At 38.8% G+C, this 20,234-nt stretch overlaps 1 protein-coding gene across 4 annotated transcripts in view; it reads left to right on the top strand.

The window, feature by feature from the left end:
• Positions 1-20,234, top strand: part of MYO3A (myosin IIIA) — a 239,557-nt gene that overhangs the window by 193,359 nt on the left and 25,964 nt on the right. For all 4 annotated transcript variants that reach the window (XM_037740961.1, XM_017535518.2, XM_017535516.2 and 1 more), the window contains 5 exons: positions 2,206-2,317; positions 4,859-5,021; positions 6,599-6,722; positions 9,811-10,699; positions 12,824-12,968. In XM_037740961.1, the coding sequence (XP_037596889.1) occupies positions 2,206-2,317; positions 4,859-5,021; positions 6,599-6,722; positions 9,811-10,699; positions 12,824-12,968 (1,433 nt within the window). The remainder of the gene's footprint in view (positions 1-2,205; positions 2,318-4,858; positions 5,022-6,598; positions 6,723-9,810; positions 10,700-12,823; positions 12,969-20,234) is intronic.

Below are 20,234 nucleotides of genomic sequence, written 5' to 3'. Positions count from 1 at the left end.
GGGCACACAGGGAGACTGAAAGGGAGGGGAAGAGGCATGGGACATTAAGTGGAAGCCTGGGAGACAGCAAGACAGAGAGAGCAGCCAACAACGACAAGTGCTACAGAAAGAACACTTAGAATTAGGATGGAAAAGGACCCGTTAGATTTCACCACTCCTGGATCCTATATGCGTAAATAAGAGTCCTTGTTGCTATGTGATTAAATGAGATTCTAGGAGCTGAAGAGTGATGGGAAGTGGAGACGGTTATTTTAAACAGTCTTTCAACTTATCTGCAAAGTTAGTGGGAGAAGCAGAATCATGAGATCCTGGCTGGTTCTGGAAGGAAGTGAAAACAGGAGTTGATGGACAGGCTGTGAATGTGGAGTCACTACAGATGAGCAAGGCTTAAGGTGTTTGCTTTGTAACAACAAACAAATATCCATTTTGTAAATGGAGGAAGCTAGAAGAGAGAAATGAGATTGAAAATATACAGAAGAAGAGGAGGAGATGACCTCTAGAACATAGGCAAACAGAGGATGAAAATCTCCTTTGAAGGAGGAGGGAAAATTGATAGTGGACAAATGAAATTGTATTTGGGGATGAAGCCTATGAATTGTGAGTCTGGTGGCTTCTAGTGGTATAGTAGGGAAGCTTGTCTGCTGAGAGAGGTAGGCAGGGCAGGTGCAGCTGGGAGACTTGGAGAAAGCAGAACAGATTAAGTCGCTGTTGTGAGAAAGAAGAGAGGAAAGTGGCCAGGATCCAGAGCTTTCTTGTGAGCCTGACTGAGTCAAGAATCCACACATTCAGAGGAAGCCAACTGTGAAGATTTTCTTTGGCTGTGCTCTGAAGCCCGGCAGGAGGACAGAGATGCAGATGATTGGCAGGTCCAGGCATGCATGTTTGCAGAGAGTGCACAACAAAGAAATGGGAGTGGGAAAGGTGCGAGGCTGCCTAAGGGTGGCTCCTGCAATGAACTGTGAGACCCTGGCTGGTTCTGGAAGGAAGTAAAGACAGGAGTTGATGGACAGGCTGTGAATGTGGAGTCACTACTGGGTCACCACACGTACATGTGTGAGTTCGTGATCAGGTCTAGTGGCTAATAGGCACTCCCTGGGGTTATTTGCACAAACAGCAAAAGTTATGATCATTTCACTCTAGACCATTCTAGACCAAGGTTCTTCTCCAAAGAGCCTAACAGAAGCTACTTCATTGCAGGTTTAATGAAGTTGAAATTAGTGAAGTTGAAATAAGTTCATTTTAGAGGTTTTATTTCTGGACTCATTTTTAAATGAGGAAAGTGATACTTAATTGTAATATGTCCAAGTTTATACAGGTAATGAGTCAAGGGTGGAACTCTGCCCTTCATGTCACTGTGCCACCTCAGCTGTCTACATATTGGGGCCTGTCTTTTGAAATCCAAAATTTGCTGCTTTCTTTGCACTGGACTTTCAGGCTAATCTTGTACCAATAAATTAAAAATAGAAGAGTATTAAAAATTCTAGAAATCTGTCTTTTTGCACAAGATTATTGATTGGTGTAAATTGGATTTTCTTTGTTTAATTAATCTCCTTCCCCAGTAGGCCTTGTGGTTTAGCCTGGGGACCTGCTTTCAGTTCTTTCCTGCATTAGCCCTTCCTCTTTCTTTCCCTCAATTATGGATAGATTAAACCAATAGAGAAAAACTGTAGCAGAAGACATAGTGTCCCTCAAGGAAAAACAAAGATGGAAGGCATATATACAGCGATGGGAAGTTTCAGTGGAATTAAGCTCCATCACCCAATTTGAAGATCAGCTTCCAGAGTTTTGTTAACATTGGAATGTGAAAAATAATTTCTTCTGCTTCCTGCCACTGCAGTCCTACACCTTTTAGTTTCCAGATAATTGTAGCTAAAAAACAAAATCAAAACTGCTATTTTTTTTTTTTTTGAGTGATGGAGTTCTTGTGGGGGGATTTCAGTATCAAGTTTTGAAAGGTGATAACAAAAGTGAAAAAAGTGAGCCCAAACTGGGCTGGTTTGCATCAGTTTGGAATTTGGTCTACTCCAAAGTTGTTCTGAGGGTGCCTGAAGATCCTCTCTGCATCACCTCTGGGCATCTCTTCCTCACCCCTGCACTAATGTATTCGGGAACCACCAGGCTACAGAGATGTTGGAGGTTTATACCATACTAACCAGCCCCTTGGAGCTTTATACAATACTAACCAGCCCCTTTTTCCATTCCAAGGTACTACGTTCTGTGCTACAAGTCAAGCGAGGAGCCCCCCGTGAGCCCTGAAACCTGTGCCACAATTTTGGAAAATGCTGGTCTTGATAACTGGGCTCTTGGAAAAACAAAAGTAATGTTTTCATGTTATTTTCAGTAAAATAATAATTATGCTGGATTCAGTGAGAATTATAACATTTTACAATGTTTGAAAGTATGGTTTTTTATGTTACAGAATCTGTAGCTTACAATAGGTGAAGTAAATTTATAAGCTCATAAGGATTTTCTTCTTCATCAACATTAAAGACTTTTGCTGTTCATAAAGGTTTCTTTTAAGAAATACAAAAGGCTGGGCACGGTAGCTCATACCTGTAATCCCAACACTTTAGAAGGCTGAAGTGGGAGGATGGCTTGAGCGCAGGAGTTCAAGGCTGCAGTGAGCTCCGATGACACCACTGCACTCCAGCCTATGCAACTTAAGACCTGACGCTAAAGAAAAGTTTACATTTAAATTAAAAAAAAAAAAAGAAATGCAAGAAAAATTTACCTAGAATATTTATCAAAAAAGGATAAAACATGAGTGTACTTTATTTCAGATGCTATTGAAAACAGACATATATATTCTCTAGTTTATCACTACTACATGTAGTTAAAAATCTATAGAGAATCATAATGATCTAAATAAGATTTGTGTTTTCCTTTTTTTTTTTTTCCTAATTCTCAGATCTGCTTCTATCATAAGCTTGAAATTTATCTGGAGTAAAATATTCACCATTGTTACTAGACTTGCTATGTGTATTGGACAATGATGTGTTTATATATTAGCTTTTAGAACCTATGAAATCTTAGCTTATTTAATCCCTTAGAGAATAAAATAAAAAATATAACCAATCTTGAATATGGAAGAAAGACAGGTCGCTGTTTGGAGAAAGGATGCATTGGTCTTCTCAGGTATCCTCACAGCATTACCGGATAGGGATCAGGAAATAAGCAGGGTTCCATTGTGCACTGAATGTATCTTAAGTGGGTATGAAATGTTTCTCTGGGGGAGGATGGGTAAAAGAGCCAATCTAAAGCCAAGAGATACTCATAGATTGACTGTTCAAGAATACCTACCATCAGCCACACCACAGAAGTAAACCCAAACAAACTTCCACATTTGCAAAGAAATTTATAATATTTGTGTCTTGGGTATAGGAGGTGTGGGAGAGAATTTTAATAATGTTCAGATGAGAAATTAGCCCAGTAAGAATTTAAGAGATTTTTTTTAATCTACCTTGAACTGAGTGTCCTATGTATTCAGTAATCCATATTTACTTTGATGTTTAGTAAGGGGATATTTGGGGCATTAAAAATGAGTATTTTATTCATACCGTTTTCTCTTACGTGATAAATTTCAAAAAGATGAATTTTATCAGGCTAAAACCTCATGATTTATGATCTGAAACACATGCCTAACTTCAAATGGAGTTTTAACTTGTAAAAAGGCCTTTTGCAGTTATAGTTCTGCATGATATTTAGATAGCATTTTAAAGCTATTTGTATTTTTCCACTTCACCTTTTCCAACTCATTAACATGGATAGAAAGTATTAATATAGAACATTTCTAATGCTATGCAAAAAGAAATGATGACCTTTTTAAACAGATTGAATTTTAAATGAATTGTCAACAGCAGAATGGATTAAATATATTAACATCTAGAGTCCTGTAGAAATTAAACTGAATTAAATCAAACCTGTAACACTAACGTGTTTGCCCACGGTGCCAAGCTTTTAAGTAATGGAACGCTAAGAGAATTCTACAGTCAGGGTTATCAGGTCTCATGACTCAGCCATAAAATTTGAATTTAAGTGACTTTCTTGATGGATTCAATAAACTCTTTGAGATGACTTTTATTAGGAAATTTAGCCATTAAAAGAAAAATGAAGAAACAAGCTTTTCATTTCCTTGGGGGAGGGGAGAACAGAGCTGAGATATGTTAGATAAGAACACACCAAGCCGTCAGGCTCCTCCCTTGCTCCAACTGATGTTGATTTTAGAATAATCAGAAGTCAGCCCTCCTTTCTCCATGGCAGACTTTGGGTCCAGTGAGAACATTGTTAATTAAATCTGCCTGGGGCTCTGTCTCTGCCTTACTCTCTCCACTGACAACACCACCGGCCCCAAAGGACAGCGACCCTGCCTTGTTCATCTCTGTATCCCCAGCAGATGTATACTTGTAACGGGTCTCAATAAACATTAGATGAATGAACTAATAGAACTATAGTTCTGTCCTCTATACTTAGATTTGTTAAGGCGTTTTTAATTTGGGAAACATAATCGCCTTTAAAAAAACAAAAAGCATAAAAATTAGCTTAGCCCAGAATATACGATGCTAGAAACTTTGCTAAAAGAGTTCAACATCCTCCACTCTTACTGTCTCATCCAACAAAACCTACTTACCTGTTGTAAATAAACAGTATGGTTGTTCCCTTCTGCGTTTCTTCTCAAAGAAATGTTTTCTTCAGGCATAAAAATCTGTGCTGTCATAATGTCATCTATGGCAAAGAAGCAAAAGACAGTGATTTCCAAAATCTCAAGCAATTTAGAATGTGTTCTGTTCTTCAAAGCATAGCACACAACTATTTCACATCTGGGTACCATAGCTCTTTGTATTTTATTTTAATTTTTCAGGTGTTCCTTAAATATTATCATGTGGAAGAGTTAAATCTAATGCGAAAGGAAGCTATTGACAAGCTTATTTTGATTCAAGCTTGTGTCAGAGCATTCTTGTGTTCAAGAAGATACCAAAAAATACAGGAGAAAAGGAAAGAAAGCGCTATAATAATACAGTCAGGTAATCTCTTGGATTGTCTTAGAGTGTAACAAAGCATTGTGTTGCATTTAGATATGGTCAAAAAATCCAGTATTATGATATTTCTTACAGGCAAACCTCCAATTCTTATGTAGCTTTTGTGTTTAATTCCAGACTGTGTTGCCTTGATACTTTCACTATATTAAATCTAAGTCAAATTGTTTTAGTAATTGACATTTTTAATATTTGAATAAATGTTTTGTCTTCAATAATTTAGTTTTTAATTTTTCTGTCAAGAATTAATGAAACACAATTGACATATTGTGTAAGATATAGCAAATGATTAATTACAGATCTCAAGAATCGTATTATTATTATTCATTGGACAATAAGATTTTTTCTACTTTATTCCAAAGGTTACACTTGCCATAACTTTTGACAACTTAAATCTTTTTTTGTTAAAGGGCATCCATTTATTTCTATTAACTGTAGGGAAATAAATTTATAACCATACTTTACTTCACAAACATTTATTAGACTGTATTAACAGACTTTGGATTTTGCTTTCTATTTTTCCATAAGAAGCAAAATTTAGATAGAGCCTATCACAGCTTAGTATGCTCTCTTTCAGAATTTTTTGACTGGACACTTAGAGTAAAAAAATGTATTTTGCTATTTAACCTGACACACACACACTACAAGCACCGCATTCTGATATTTTTAATTCTAGTTTATTCCATTTGATTTTTAGATACTAGATTTGGCCCACATCATCAATTTTATGATCCACATGATGGTTTGCAGCCTGCATTCTGAAGAACTCTAATATTGTGGGCAGAGTAGCTGACTGACATTCAAGAGATTAACATTCCAATCCCCATTCTGTCAATCAGCAATGAGTCATCATCATCTCTTTTTGTATTTTAAGCTCTTAGCTTCTCACTGAGAAATCAAAATGCAAACTCAGTACTTTGGACTCTAATTCTTTATCTACAGTTTCAATATTTATAAAGCTCTGATAAACAGGTTCTTTATAGCGCATTTGGCAGTGAAACATGTACCAATATGATGTGAGGTTATTTACAGTCCTTTACTCATCCAACTTAGTAAAAATATTCTGTTTTTCAAAAGAACTATTCATGTGTTTGGTTATTGGGTGCTGTCCTGACATAGAGAATGTTACAGAATATATATTTGCTCTGAACTAACTTTCTAAAACTTAAAAAAATTAATCTGAATTCTGAAATATATATCCCAATAATCTGAAATATATCTGGCCAAAATATATAAAACACACCGCAAAAAAAAAAAAAAGGAAACTAATTATCACTAAATTTTAAGCAAATGAGCACACTTTGTCAATCGACTTTGCTCATCTCTATCATTTTGGTTTCATTTTAATACTCTTCTTAGTATAAAAGATACTTTATTATTTTTATAGCTTGCCATCTAGAAGAATCTTCTTAATGAATCGCATTTTTAAGTGAACCTGTTCTATTTGGCATTTTAATTTCATTTTCCTCTTTGATATCAATGGTCAAAACCACTGTTTTTACTCATTAAAGTAATTTTCTTTTATTTCTTATGATTAACACTGCTAGGGTCTTTGTGTGTTTCAGCTGCAAGAGGACACCTTGTCAGGAAACAAAGAAAAGAAATTGTTAATATGAAAAACACAGCAGTAACAGCCATTCAGACTTCCAATCAGGAGTTTGACTACAAGAAAAACTTTGAAAATACAAGGTATAATGATGTTCATTCTTATACCATTGTAACATACAGATTTTTCAGATCTGTAAGGCCATAGAATAATGTTCACAGTTGTACTAGTCAGGTTCCTGATACCGACACATCAAATGTCAGCAAACACCCAATTGCTACTTTTGTGTTCTCTATCCTATTTGGGAGTTATTTCTCAAAATTTTTCTTCCTTGGCTTCTACCAGATTGCTTTCTATAATTCTGCTCCTAATTCTGAGTGTCCTTCTCTAATACGTCCTCCTCTCCCCACACTTAAATCCTTATCCACATCTAAATGTGTCACTGGGCCCTCTCATTCATTCCAATGGCTTTAATAGCCAATATGCCATTGGCCCCTATGTCATAATCACCAGCTGCCCTTTCTTCTTCTGAGGCTTCATCTCTATACTTCCAAGTGCATATTAGAAAACCACTTATTCATTTATTCAGCAGACTTTATGCTGGGCAGTGGGGACACATAGATACATGAGGCAAAATCCTTATCAAATTTCTTACAGTATTATGGAAAAAAACATGACCGACAAACACATCACTCTTATAAAATGTGTTAACTCTGCTATAAAAATATACAAAGAGTACAATCGGGGGCAAGGAAAAGGGAACCCTGCCTTGGTTGGTAGTGGTTAGGGAAAGGGAAAAGTATTTACATTTTGCCCAGTTGGTGAAACTTGAATTGATCAAGCTGAGCACATGGTCATCCAGATAAAGATCATTCCAACCCCAACCCCAATCCCCTTGTCTTTAACATCAAAACTGGCCACAGACAGGGTGAAGGAATGAAACAGAAGAGGTGGCTTCCTGGCTTCCTTCTCTCCCCACACATCCACATCTAATATTCTCTTCACCCACCGCTATTATTCTCTCCTGCCAATAGTGGTCTCATAGATCTCATAGATGGCTTCTCTGCTACCTCTTACCCTCACCTTCACCTCACCTCCCTGAATCCCTTAGGCCAACCTCATTTCCTTATTTGAAAAACGAGAATGTTTATCTGAAGTATAAAGACATTTGGTGTTTTAAGTTTTTGTGTATTCTAAGACCTATATATATGCGCTTGGTCTTTGCCTGAGGGGATTCAAATGATTTGTTTCTCTTTGTTACTGGCTAAAAAGCAGTCAAGCAAACTTCCAAAGATCACAGGCCTGCCTCAGGAGCAGGAGGCTTGATGATACCTGTGACTCCTATGCTTCAGTCTGGAGGCTGAGAAAAATATAAACTGGATGCAAACAGAAGAAAGGTGGACTAATTTTACTACTTCTAGAAATTGCTACTTGTAGATATCACATCTAATAAGAAAGTCTGATGTTCAATTTGCTACCACCTTTCTTCTGAGGGTACCACGGATTAGCTTTCAATGTAGCAGATATTTACTAAGCATCTACTGCACACAAGATCCACTTCAGGGCACATGATTGTAAGAAGTTATCTCTGTGGTCTGGGGATGAAGAATTTGACATTTATTGGGCTAATTCTCATAGGAGGTGGATCATAAAGTCAGACATAAAAGAAGTACAGGCAGAAAGTCAAGGGAAGCTTGGAGAAAGGAAGGTTAGGGAAGAGAGAGGCAAGTGGGCCTGACACACAGAGATCTGCCGGCCAGCACTCTCTGCCTAGCCCACTTCTGACTTTCCTTTTCCCTCAGGTACCTGAATCCCTTGTTTTCATTTAACTCTTCCCTGACAGAGCCCCTGACCTGTGACCTAGAATTCCACAGCAGGGAGCTGGAAAAAGGCCCAGGCCTGCAGGGCTCTCCAGCAGATGTCAGAAAAGGTCCCCAGTCCTCCCCATGCTGAAGCTCTGAAGGGCTGATCCTCAGAAGCACCCATCATCGCACATGATCCTTAGGTCCTCCAAGTGCTGTGCCAGCCACGGCATGGGGTGGAGTCACCTGAGCCCAGATGTATAACCAATGTGGGAATTTTAGCAATGTGTATAAGTTTTCACCAGTAAATACACTTAAAGATCAAAATTAACTTATAAATTGATTTTTTGGAATGCAGTCAGTTAGGGACTCTACACGCATCTTCTCTCATTAGTTGTATTTTGAACAAATGCAAGCATTCTTGGAGAGGGTGGTATTATGGAGGAATTCAAAATACTAGTATAGAGATTCATCAAAATCATGGGCATTTCTGGTGCCCTACCTAGCTTCTTGACTGATCCTGGCAGGATTCTGCTATACCTCCTGTATAAGCCTGGGGATACCACAGTAATTCTAGTCAGGAAGTGGCCAATAGAATTAGAAAAATGGCATCCGAATAGCTTTTTCCAGATTTGACTCAATGAAGAGTCCGACTTCACAAACAGATCACAAAAGACCTAAACTCTCACATGGATTTCTGGGCTAAGATGAAAAGTTTGGTGCAAAAGCCCTTCAAGTAGCAATGAGAGGTGTTAGCATATCAAGGTATCATGGTAAAACATTTTTATTTCACCTTAACTTTTTCTTGGCAATATTGCTGTTGTGAGGGTTTTGCCCTTAGCTGGAAAAAAAAAATCAAAAAAGATACAGAGAAGCGTTATCTTCAAGTGAAGGGGAAATCATTTTGGAAGGATATTAGCAAAGTAGCAACTGTGAAATTTTGGCCACCATATTATGTGATCATGAACTGCAGCGAGGACATTCTTCTCCTTTAATTTTGTAAGATATTTCCTATCAGCAGTAAACTTAGTGCTTATTAAAGTACAGTATGTCAGCCAGTGAACATACCCTGCTTACTGGTCTCAAACCTAGGTATATTTTTCACAACGTCTCACCACTAAAGGTACTTTATTTTGAAAGAATGTATTTTGAAGGGATTAAATTCCTAGAATTTTGATATCTCATTAAATGAAAAGATGGTTCTTCATATGCTAGGATATTTCTCACTCTATGTTAAATCTGATTTTCTCATTATTTGAGTAGTTATCACAATTGTCATCAGAAAGAACATTCTGGAAAGCACTTGATTAATGTGACTTGAGACATTTGAATTTTGAGCTTTCTTTGTTCCTAGCATATAGCTATTGCCAAAAGAAGTAATAAGCTCAAATTTAGTACTGTATATTCAAAGATAATATATTTTACACAGGGAATCTTTTGTGAAGAAACAAACAGAAAATGCAATCTCTGCTAATGAAAGATTCATTTCAGCTCCAAATAATAAAGGAAGTGTATCGGTAGTAAAGACTTCCACTTTCAGACCTGAAGAGGAAACCACCAGTGCTGTGGAGAGTAACGACAGAGGGTATCAGACTCCAAAAAAAGTGAATAATGCATATAAGGAAGAGATTAAGCAAGAATTGTACCTTGTAGGGCCAGAAGTAAGCCCCAAACAGAAGTCTGTCAAAGACCTGGACGAGAACAGCAAGCTAAGGAAAGTGGAGAAAGAGGAGGCTATGATCCAGAGTAACTGTCAGAACTACACAGAGAAGAGGAATTGTGAAGAGTCAAAAGCAGCGTATCTAGAAAGGAAGGCCATATCAGAAAGGCCAAGCTACTCAGGGCCTTGGTTAGCAGAGAATGAGACTTCCTTTAAAAGAACTTTGGAACCTACACTTAGCCAAAAGTCAATTTATCAAAATGCAAATGTGAAGGAAAAAGAAAAGACGACATCTGTAGTTACCCAGAGTGCACCGACATGCGGCCAGGAGGGAGGCCATCTGAGGCATGAGACAGTCAAAGAGAGGCAATTTGAGCCAGTGACACAGGCCCAGGAGGAAGAAGACAAAGCAGCGGTGTTCATTCAGAGCAAATACTGGGGTTACAAGAGAAGGCAGCAGTTGAGGAAGAATAAGATGTATTCTTTTAAACATCAGAGGATTGTCACAGCACCAACAGAAGTAGCAAGAAACACTCATAATTTGTATTCCTATTCCACAAAACATGAGGAAACCTATGATGTCAAGATAAAGGATGATAAAGACTTGAAAGCGACTTCAGAGAAAGAAGCATGTGATTTGGCAATTTTTTCAAAACAGGTATGTGAATAAATGAATGTATTTACTAATGAAAGTCCCTGTGAATGATACAATAACTGAATTAAATGCATAATTAATAACTGATAGATTGTTTCACCTGTGTTGATGTGGGCCTGCAAATGTTTTTAATAAAATGTCTCAAAGACTGTGCTATTCAAATAGCCAGGAACCTTTAACCCAATTTACTGTTGTAACAATAGTATAAAATATGATAGAAACCTCATGTAGTCATGATGCTAGAGATTGGTCTATAAAGCTTATTAGAATGCCAAGTCTCGACAGTGAAAAGTTTGATGTATCTATGAGATCTTTAATTAGAGCTAAAAAAAAAAAAACAGTCATTTTAAGTTTTCTAAATCCTCTAAAGTTTATGCTTTCTCCCTCTCACAAATTTGAGAAAACATAATTAGGTATCAGATTTTGATAGGTAGCCACACTGAGGCATATACAGTGAAGATGAAAGTCTGCATGTCACATCATGACAGTGAACGAATAGTCATGGAAATTAAGGAATCGTAAAGGAAAAACACAGAGAAAAGTTCCCTTCTGGAGAATATCTCATGCCAGTCATAGGCATGTTTCAGCTGTTTCTAGAGAGGAGCATAGGAAGCAATAGGTTTTAGGGCTTTTCATGTGTTTACATGCAATTTATCTCTGAAACATACAGTTTGTCTCTGATAAATTAGTGCTATGGAAAGATCGCAGGAACCAGCTTCTGTAAATACCAATTCTAGTTCCTCCTTTCTCTTTCTAGGCATTTGACCTTCAAAAACTCACTTTATGTCTTAGCACTGTTATTTTCTTCTGTGCAGAATGAAGAGTTTTAACTAGATGACCTCTAAAATACATGAATTTCCAGGGTAATCAAGGGTGTATGAAGTAATAAAAGAAATACCATAATGGGTTAGTTCCAAGAAGGACCATCTAATATTCCTGCGTCCCTAAACTCCACTTTTTGTATCTGATGGAGGCTAAGCCTATGAGAAACATGGTAACTGTGCTTGGACCCTTCCTTAGTGCTAGAGGTATGGCCCAGACATCTCCAACTTCTAGCTGTCAGTAGATATCTGCCTTTGTTTATTTTATTGAGACAGAGTTTTGCTCTTGTTGCCCAGGCTGGAGGGCAATGGTGTGATCTTGGTTCACCACAACCTCCGCCTCTCGGGTTCCAGGTCCTGCCTCAGCCTCCCTAGTAGCTGCGATTACAGGTGCCCGCTAACACACCCAGCTGTTTTTTGTATTTTTAGTAGAGATGAGGTTTCTCCATGTTGGTCAGGCTGGTCTCGAACTGCTGACCTCAGGTGATCCGCCTTGGCCTCCCAAAGTGCTGGGATTACAGGTGTGAGCCACCGTGCCCAGCCAAGATCTGCTGTTTTTTAATTTACCCATCCCCTTCCTACTATTTTTTTAAGTATATGGAAATAGTGAACTTAATAAACATGTGATTCTTCTCACTGCAAAGACCAAATCAGGGATTAGAACTCAGATCTACTATGCCATGGAGACGCTGAGATGTAGAATTACCAATGCATCCACTTGGAGCTGGCCAGTATCACCATGGGAATAAATTCACTGCTCGATGGAGCAAAGCTAGAGGCTGTCCCAGCAGGAGCCTCATACTCAACCCAGCAGGACAACCGTGTTATCAGAGCCAGGATGCAGACAGGACAGAGGCCTGGGGCAGGATGGAAAAAGAACCCAGAATAGAGCAGCCCTGAAGTCAGGCTAAAAAGACTGGAAATAAAAGGAAGGAGGTTTACACAAGCAAAGACAGCAGAGGAGTCCCTGGGACAGAAGCAGAAAGGCAAATACAACAGAGTGGCAAGGCTGGAAGCCAGATCTCAGAAACCTGGGAAGGAGTTGATCAGAATGGAATTCTGCTTGTAGCCTGACATGCTTGGCAGTTTTTAATGAAAAATGTGAGATGGCAAGTATTCATAGCACAAGGGAGAAGGTTGTCAGGCGAGGACTTTATCAGACCCTGGTACAAAGGACAAGGTGGGCCCTGGAGAGTAACATGAGAGTCCCCAAGAATGCTGGTAAGGCGTTTCTCAACCCTCGGTGCCTGCAGAAATCTCTGTATTATTTTCTTTGATTTAATCTGACACATGACCTTCTTTTTAGATATCAAAGTTATCTGAAGAATATTTCATTCTGCAGAAAAAATTGAATGAAATGATTTTGTCACAGCAACTGAAGCCACTTTATCTGGGTGTCTCGCACCGTAAGCCAATTAATAGACGAGTTTCTCCTCAGCAGTGCCTCTCAGGTAAAAATCAGTAGAGTTGGAGCTTCCTGAAGGGGAAGGAAATGCCAGATACTTTGTTTATTAGTTTCCCACCTTTATTCTATGGCAGATTTGAGGAGCCTGTATTCTGTCTGGGGAAAACCTTTATTTCATTTCTTATATGGAGATACGCTTTTTTAAGCATGTTCTGTCCACTTTCTACCTTCTCTGACTTCATTTCCCTCCATTTTTTATGTTTTTCTTTTTTCATTTTAACTAGAACTTGGCTAATGACACCAGAAAGGAATGAAAAGGGGTGGTACAGAGAGGGGGCTGACAGGGGAAATTTGATGAGAGAGAGCAAAAATAGAAATAGGAGTATTTCTATTTCCTTTGTCAACTTCTGCAGCCTTGAATATAGAGTGTGGAAGGTGCAAGATCCCATTATACAAGAAATATTGAACTTTTTTCTAATCAACCTATTATAATAAACCAGTGGGGAATTCAGTCTCCATAATTTTCTGACCTCCCTCTCCCCACAGCTGTGCAAAGGTTTTCGGGCCTTGCATACCACCAAAAGATCAGGTCCAGCTTGTAGTCTCTGATCATTTGCCCTTGAAGTTACTGTTGGGACACTCATGGCTCCAGCTGACCTCCACGAGCCCTTTAAGTTGGGACATCTGGCCGCTCCCACACCCTGCAGGTGGCACCTAAACCATGGGAGTCTGGAGCCTCATGTTATCCATGCCCACACCAGGTATCCATTCTTTCTGCAGTCTTACCACCTCCCGCAGGAGCTGTCACTATAAGATTCAGGAGTCCCACAACTTTGATCCCTGCTGACCTCTGCCTAAAAGAATCTGCATTTATTTTCCCTTGCTTTCTTGGAAGTCCTCCACAATCTCACTGCCTGCTCAGGGCTTCCTGGCATCATCTCTGCCATGAGTTTGGCTCTTACCAAAGACAGGAGGAGCCACTGACCTCATGCAACTGCGAATTTCTTCCCTGCAAAAATCTCTGAGGCAGGAAAATACAAAGATGCACTTGGCTATTTGCCTGATATGAGAGGAAGGGGTAATATCTTAATGTTTTCATAAATTATTCTGCCGCATTGTTTTCAAGTCAAGAATTGTGGTGAGGCTGACCACAACTGGCTCTTTGGTGCCCTTCATTCCTGCTGCTCTCCTGCTCTCTGTCCCTGGCTGAGAGCCTCTGCTGTGAGGAAGATAGACAAGCAAGTTGGAGCCCAGAGGCCCATTCCTTTGGCTCCTGCAATGGCCTGTGCCCAGGGGGGATGCTGGCAGGGTGGGAGCTGAGGAAAGGCAGGAGCTTCAGGTTCCTTCATGGTCACAGAAGTGGCAACACTGGTGAGTGTGGGGCGGAGAGGAGCAGGTGGTGTGGGGAAGCGAGGAAGCGAGGCAGCTCACCCCAGGCCGCTGCCAGCCAGAAGAGAGAGGTGCAAATGGGAGGCAGAGTCCTGGGAGGGAGTAGAAGTCACCACCAAGATTTTCACTTATGAACATCTCAGGGACTTTAACAAGCCTGAAAAGCAGCAGAATTTTATGAGAAAGTCAAATTCGTTCACCTTATTCTTTTTTTTTTTTTTTCCACTGAGACGGAGTCTCACTCTGTCACCCAGGCTGGTGATCTTAGCTCACTGCAACCTCCACCTCCCAGATCCAAGCAATTCTCCTTTCTCAGCATCCAGAGTAGCTGGGACTACAGGCATGTGCCACCACGCCCAGCTAATTGTTCTGTATTTTTAGTAGAGACGGGGTTTCACCATGTTGGGCAGGCTGGTTTCAAACTCTGACCTCAGGTAATCCACCCACCTCAGCCTCCCAAAGTGCTGAGATTACAGGCATAGGTCACTGTGCCTGGCCGAGTTCACCTTATTCTTGAATCTTCCATTTTTTTGTGGTCTTAAGAAGAATATAGAAATCAATTCTTAGCTTACATGGATAGGAATTGTAACTCAGAAATATTTCTTTAATGCTTCAGGTTTAGAGGGAGAATCTTTTTTTGTTCTCTGAACTTGTGGAGAAGTTGCATATTCTACTATACTTGTTTAAGGTTAAATTGGCAAACATCTGAATTGTCCCATGTCTTACAGAGTAGCAGAGAAAGTGCCTGAGAGAGGGCATGATGTAGCCTAATGACACAGGGGTATTGGTGTGGAGCTAACAACCCAGAACCCAAGAATAAGGAGGACAGTGGGAGAAGCAGTCCAGTGACCAGAGATCAGACAGGGCAAGTTATGCAGCAGATGCCAGTGACCAGCCAAGAATGGCTGCAAAACAGATGGTCCCTCCGCACTAATGCCATAAAGCTGCCAAAGTCCCCTACCCCAATCCCCAACTTACATTTGGGGACAGAGAAGAATAGGGAAGGCTGAATGTAAGCCTTCAATATTTTTAGTGTCTTCTGAGTAAGTTTAGTCAGTTTAGGTTTCTGACCCTAACCTAAAATGACTAAATCTACTCAGAAGACATTAAGAATTTAGAATTTAGCTAGAATTTGTTAAAAATAATTTAATGCTAGAAAGTAGAAATGAGCACTGAGAGAAATTAAATCTAGTTTAAGTATATTATTTTGTATATCTGAATTGTTGTACATTGTAAAAAATGTAACCCTGCTACATGTAGACAACTACATTTTTAAAAAAAATCTGATTACACTGTAGGAATAGAACTTGAGAGCCATAAAGAGAAAAGGTTATGGTAGAGAAAGCCATAAAGAGAAAGGTGATGAGAGCCATCAGCAAAAGATGACGGTAGCCAAGAAGGCAGTTTAAAGCAATGGTTAGCTTGTAGATTACGAAGGATTCAGTAATTGATTGCACAGGAAAAGGGGCATGCCAAGTCTCCAACATGATCAGCTAGTATCATGGTGGATGGTGGTATGTCCTTACCTGAGATAGGAAAGATTAGATAACAAGCAGGAGTATGCATTCAATTCGGGCAGAGAAGCCTTTGATGAATTGGAACAACCTCTCAGGAGGCAATTGGACACATACAGAGTACTGAAGCCATGGAGGAGAAGAGAAGGTCCAGGAAATTTATCTACACTGAGAAGAGAAGGCAGCCTAGTGTAAGAATCTGGACATATGCAGGTCAGGTAGAGAGGAACCAGGAAAGAGGAGCAACCAAAGATGGGGAGGGCAACCAGGGAGCCTAGACCCTCCAAAGCCAAGGGAAGAGGGCCTTAAGAGGATTGTGTGCAGAAGGATGGGCACACACCACCATGCCTGGCTACTTTTTTGTATTTTTAGTACAGATGGGGTTTCACCATGTTGGCCAGGCTGGTCTCGAACTCCTGACCTCAGGTGATCCACCCACCTTGGCCTCCCCAAGTGCTGGGATTACAGGCATGAGCCACTGCACCCACCCTCAATTATTAATTTAGAGGTAAAACTCCTGAATATAGTATTTAATACTAGCTAATGGAATGCAACAGTACATTAAAAGACTGTCCAAATAATACATATTAATATAACATATCAAAAGATCAAAAAAACTATCTTGATAAATGCTGAAACAGTTTTCAGTAAAATCCGACACTCAGTACTCATGAAATATAAAACTATTACTAAACAAAAGCAGAAGGATATTCTTTAACAATATGAAGAATACATTTCTTTTTTTTTTTTTTTTTTTTTTTTTTTTTTTTTTTTTTTTTTTTTTTTTTTTTTTTTTTTTTGAGACAGAGTCTCACTCTGTTGCCCAGGCTGGAGTGCAATGGCGCAATCTCAGCTCACTGCAATCTCTGCCTCCCGGGTTCAAGCAAATCTCCTTCCTCAGCCTCCTGAGTAGCTGGGACAACAGGTACCTGCTACCCCACCTGCCAACTTTTGTATTTTTAGTAGAGGCAAGGTTTCACCATACTGGCCAGGCTGGTCTGAAACTCCTGACCTTGTGATCTGCCTGCCTCGGCCTCCCAGAGTGCTGAGATCACAGGCATCAGCCACCATGCCCGGCCAGAAGAATACATTTCTTAAATCAGTTGTCTGCCTCATAATTAACTATAAAACACTGAAAACAGTTTCATTAAAAAGCAGGATGAAGATAAAGTTACTAGTTAACACCACATTTTTATGTTATTAGGAAATTTCCAGTTAATGCATAAGATAGCAAAAGGAAGCTTTTTTAAAAAGTATAACTATCAAAAGGGAAAAGATGGGATTGTGGGAATGTTACTAGACAACATTGAAAATGCAAAGAATAAATCAAAATAATGATTGATGCTAGCAATAAAATTCAGTAAGGATATATAGTTATGGAGATAGATATTCTTTCCTATAAAAATTTCTAATAGAAAAAGAGCTCATTGAAAATAATAGCAAAAAAAAGAAAAATCAATACCTTGAAATGAAGCTAACAACAAAACCACAAAGAGACAAAAAAGAAGAGATGCATAATGGAATGATACATTGTGTTTCTGAATTGAAAGATAAGAGACTGTAAACATGACCACTATAAAATTACTTTCTAGTTTAAAAAAAAATTGCATTCAAAATCTCTTTGAGATTTTCTTTGGAACTTAAGAAAATATCCCTAAGGATCATTTGTAAATTTCAGAGAAATAAAGAATAATTATAAATAAGGACTTATTAGATAGTAAAATGAATAATGCTATAATAATTAAAATCATATGCCTCCTTTACAAAAAATTTGTCACAGATTAATGGAACGGAATAGCCCTAAAATTGGCCTGAGTATTTATTTTAAAAATGTCATTTACAAAAAGTTACATATGAACAAAAAATAAATGGATGGATAATGCTTAAAATTTATCTGATTTGGGATGAGGAAATAAAATATTCTTATCTTCTGCTCAGTGCCCAGATATTTTCCAGATGCATTGATCATTTAAATATAGGAAATATACCAGAAGAAGCCGGATGCTATGAACTGAGCATTTCACAATCTCTCCTTAGAAAAGCACAAAGTATAAGAAGTAATAAAATGAATTACAAAGAAAAACTGTGATGGATTTGGATTACATGAACGTTAAAAACCTTCTAGAGATTCCAAAGCATTGAAAGTTAAAGAGCTGACAAAATATTTGGAACAAATGTAAAAAAAGTTAAACTGTTTAATGTAGAAAAGCTCTTTATAAATTAGTCAGAAAATAGCACTCTCAATGGAAAAATGGCACAAGCCATTAATTTGTTTACAAAAGAAGAAATGCAGATGGAAAATAAGCATATATATGATCACTCTAGGAATGAAAAAATAAGAAGTAAACCAAGTTACTATTCTTTACTCATCACAATGGCAAGTATGAAAAAGTATTTTCACAGTAATGACAAAGTGCTGATGTGATTATTCCTACATATGTGGTAAGATGGCAGCATCAGCAGTTTCAACAGTGACCTGTCAATATGTGCCCCAAAAAAGAAAAACCCGCTGAATTAGTTTATATAATTGACCCAGTAAACCCACTTATGAGAACATAGCCTAAGGAAATAATCAGAGCAAAAAAAAAAATGTATATATGGCAAGAAATAAAATTGGACAATAAGAGAATGATTAATAAGTAATGACATTCACATATGGAATATTAATAGCCCTTTACATTCATTTTTCAAAGAATATCCTTAGAAAACTTCTAGCTAATCTAACCACTGAATAAAATATTGCAGAATTATAATACTGTTAATAGGTCAGCTTAATCTTTACATACGTGAGGTGGTTCATTAATACAGCTCCTAAATCTAGGGTTCTAGAAGAGTTGAGTGACTAGTTAGTGAGAATAAGATGCTCATCTCCAGCAGAGCAGACACTCTCCATCCCTCACTACAATTCTATATAAAATTAAGAATCTGAATAATATTATTGCAAACTGGTATAGGACTTCCATAGCCATATGTGGTAAGACTAGAGTGTCACCTCCAGATATGTCACCTTTGCTGCCATGCTGCCTTAAGCCGCTAAAAGCTTGTTTGATATTACTCCAGCCAGCTTGTGATCAGACATGCTCTAATAATGAATAATGGCTTTTTAAAAATACTGATATATTTAAGCTCATCTTGACAGGAACCAAAAACTGTTTTATCTATGTGTTATAAAGTATGCGCAGAGCAAAAGAAAAAACAAATGTTGTGTGTTTAAAGTCAGAGAATGTTCTTCAATTCTGTGTTTTTAACAGGCCAATCTAAGAAAATGACTGAACAGTCACTAAGTCATTTTTTAAAGTTTGGCCCTCTGGGAAAAAATTATTGTAAGTTTTCACCTCAGGCTATATATCTAATTTTTTTTAAATAAATGAATACCCACATCATTTTGAAAAACAGCCAAGAGATAATTAGATGCCACCTCTGAGTTTTCCTTATTCTCCTAGCAAATAAACATGCATTTTTGTTGTTTGGCTGTATCCATAGTTGGTGAGCAGTCATACACAGAAGACATGCTTACAGTATTCCGCATAACAGCTCACTCTCTCCAACAAAGACCCTACTCTCAAGACATCATTGGTATCACCACGTGTATTCTCATGTGCTTCTGTTCTGGCGTCCTGTTTTGATGACTGCTCACATATAAGCGAGATGACTGGGCATGTGGGTATAATCTAACTCCCTGGACTAGAACAAAATGAACTGGCTTTTGAGGACTCTAACACATGCAAAATAACAGCCCAAGGAAAATGATAGAAGTAGACTGCCGATGTGTAGTGATAATGCCCAAGAAACAAGTGATAGTCCAGAGGGTATATCTGTGGGTCTCACCTCCCACACAGGCTGCTTTATCCTCCCGCTTCTCCTGCCACAACTAGGAGAGAGATGGGCAGGCTGGAACAGCACGTTACCTAAACTTACCAGTATTGTTAAAAAACTAAAAGTTTTGTTTTCAAGGATCTGGGTATTAGTTCAAAGTACCTAAATCAGAGAGTGGCAAAAAGCTACAAGCCTATGACCTACAGGATAGGTAGAGGTGTAAGCTGGCCCTGAGGCATTGGCATTCAGTTGGCAGGAAAAGAAGGGCCACAGGAGTAGTTGTACAGTTCAGAATGGGGGTGGGAGCTGGCAGTTGTCACTTGAGAAGGTCAGAGAAGACTGTGAGTCAGATCCCCTAAACAGTAAGGCACCCCCACGAGGTCAGGAGTTCAAGACCAGCCTGACCAACATGGTGAAACCCCGTCTACAAAAATTAACCAGGGATTGTGGCACACACTTGTAATCCCAGCTGCTCAGGAGGCTGAGGCAGGAGAATTGCATGAACCCAGGAGGTGGATGTTGCATTGAGCCAAGATTGTGCCACTGCACTCCAGCCTGTGTGACAGAGCAAGACTGTCTCAAAAAACCAAAAA

Source organism: Cebus imitator, unplaced genomic scaffold (assembly GCF_001604975.1).
Source record: "Cebus imitator isolate Cc_AM_T3 unplaced genomic scaffold, Cebus_imitator-1.0 Scaffold92, whole genome shotgun sequence".
Taxonomy (NCBI): domain Eukaryota; kingdom Metazoa; phylum Chordata; class Mammalia; order Primates; family Cebidae; genus Cebus; species Cebus imitator.
Note: the sequence above shows the minus strand (reverse complement) of the source record. Positions and strands in the feature narration are given on the sequence as shown.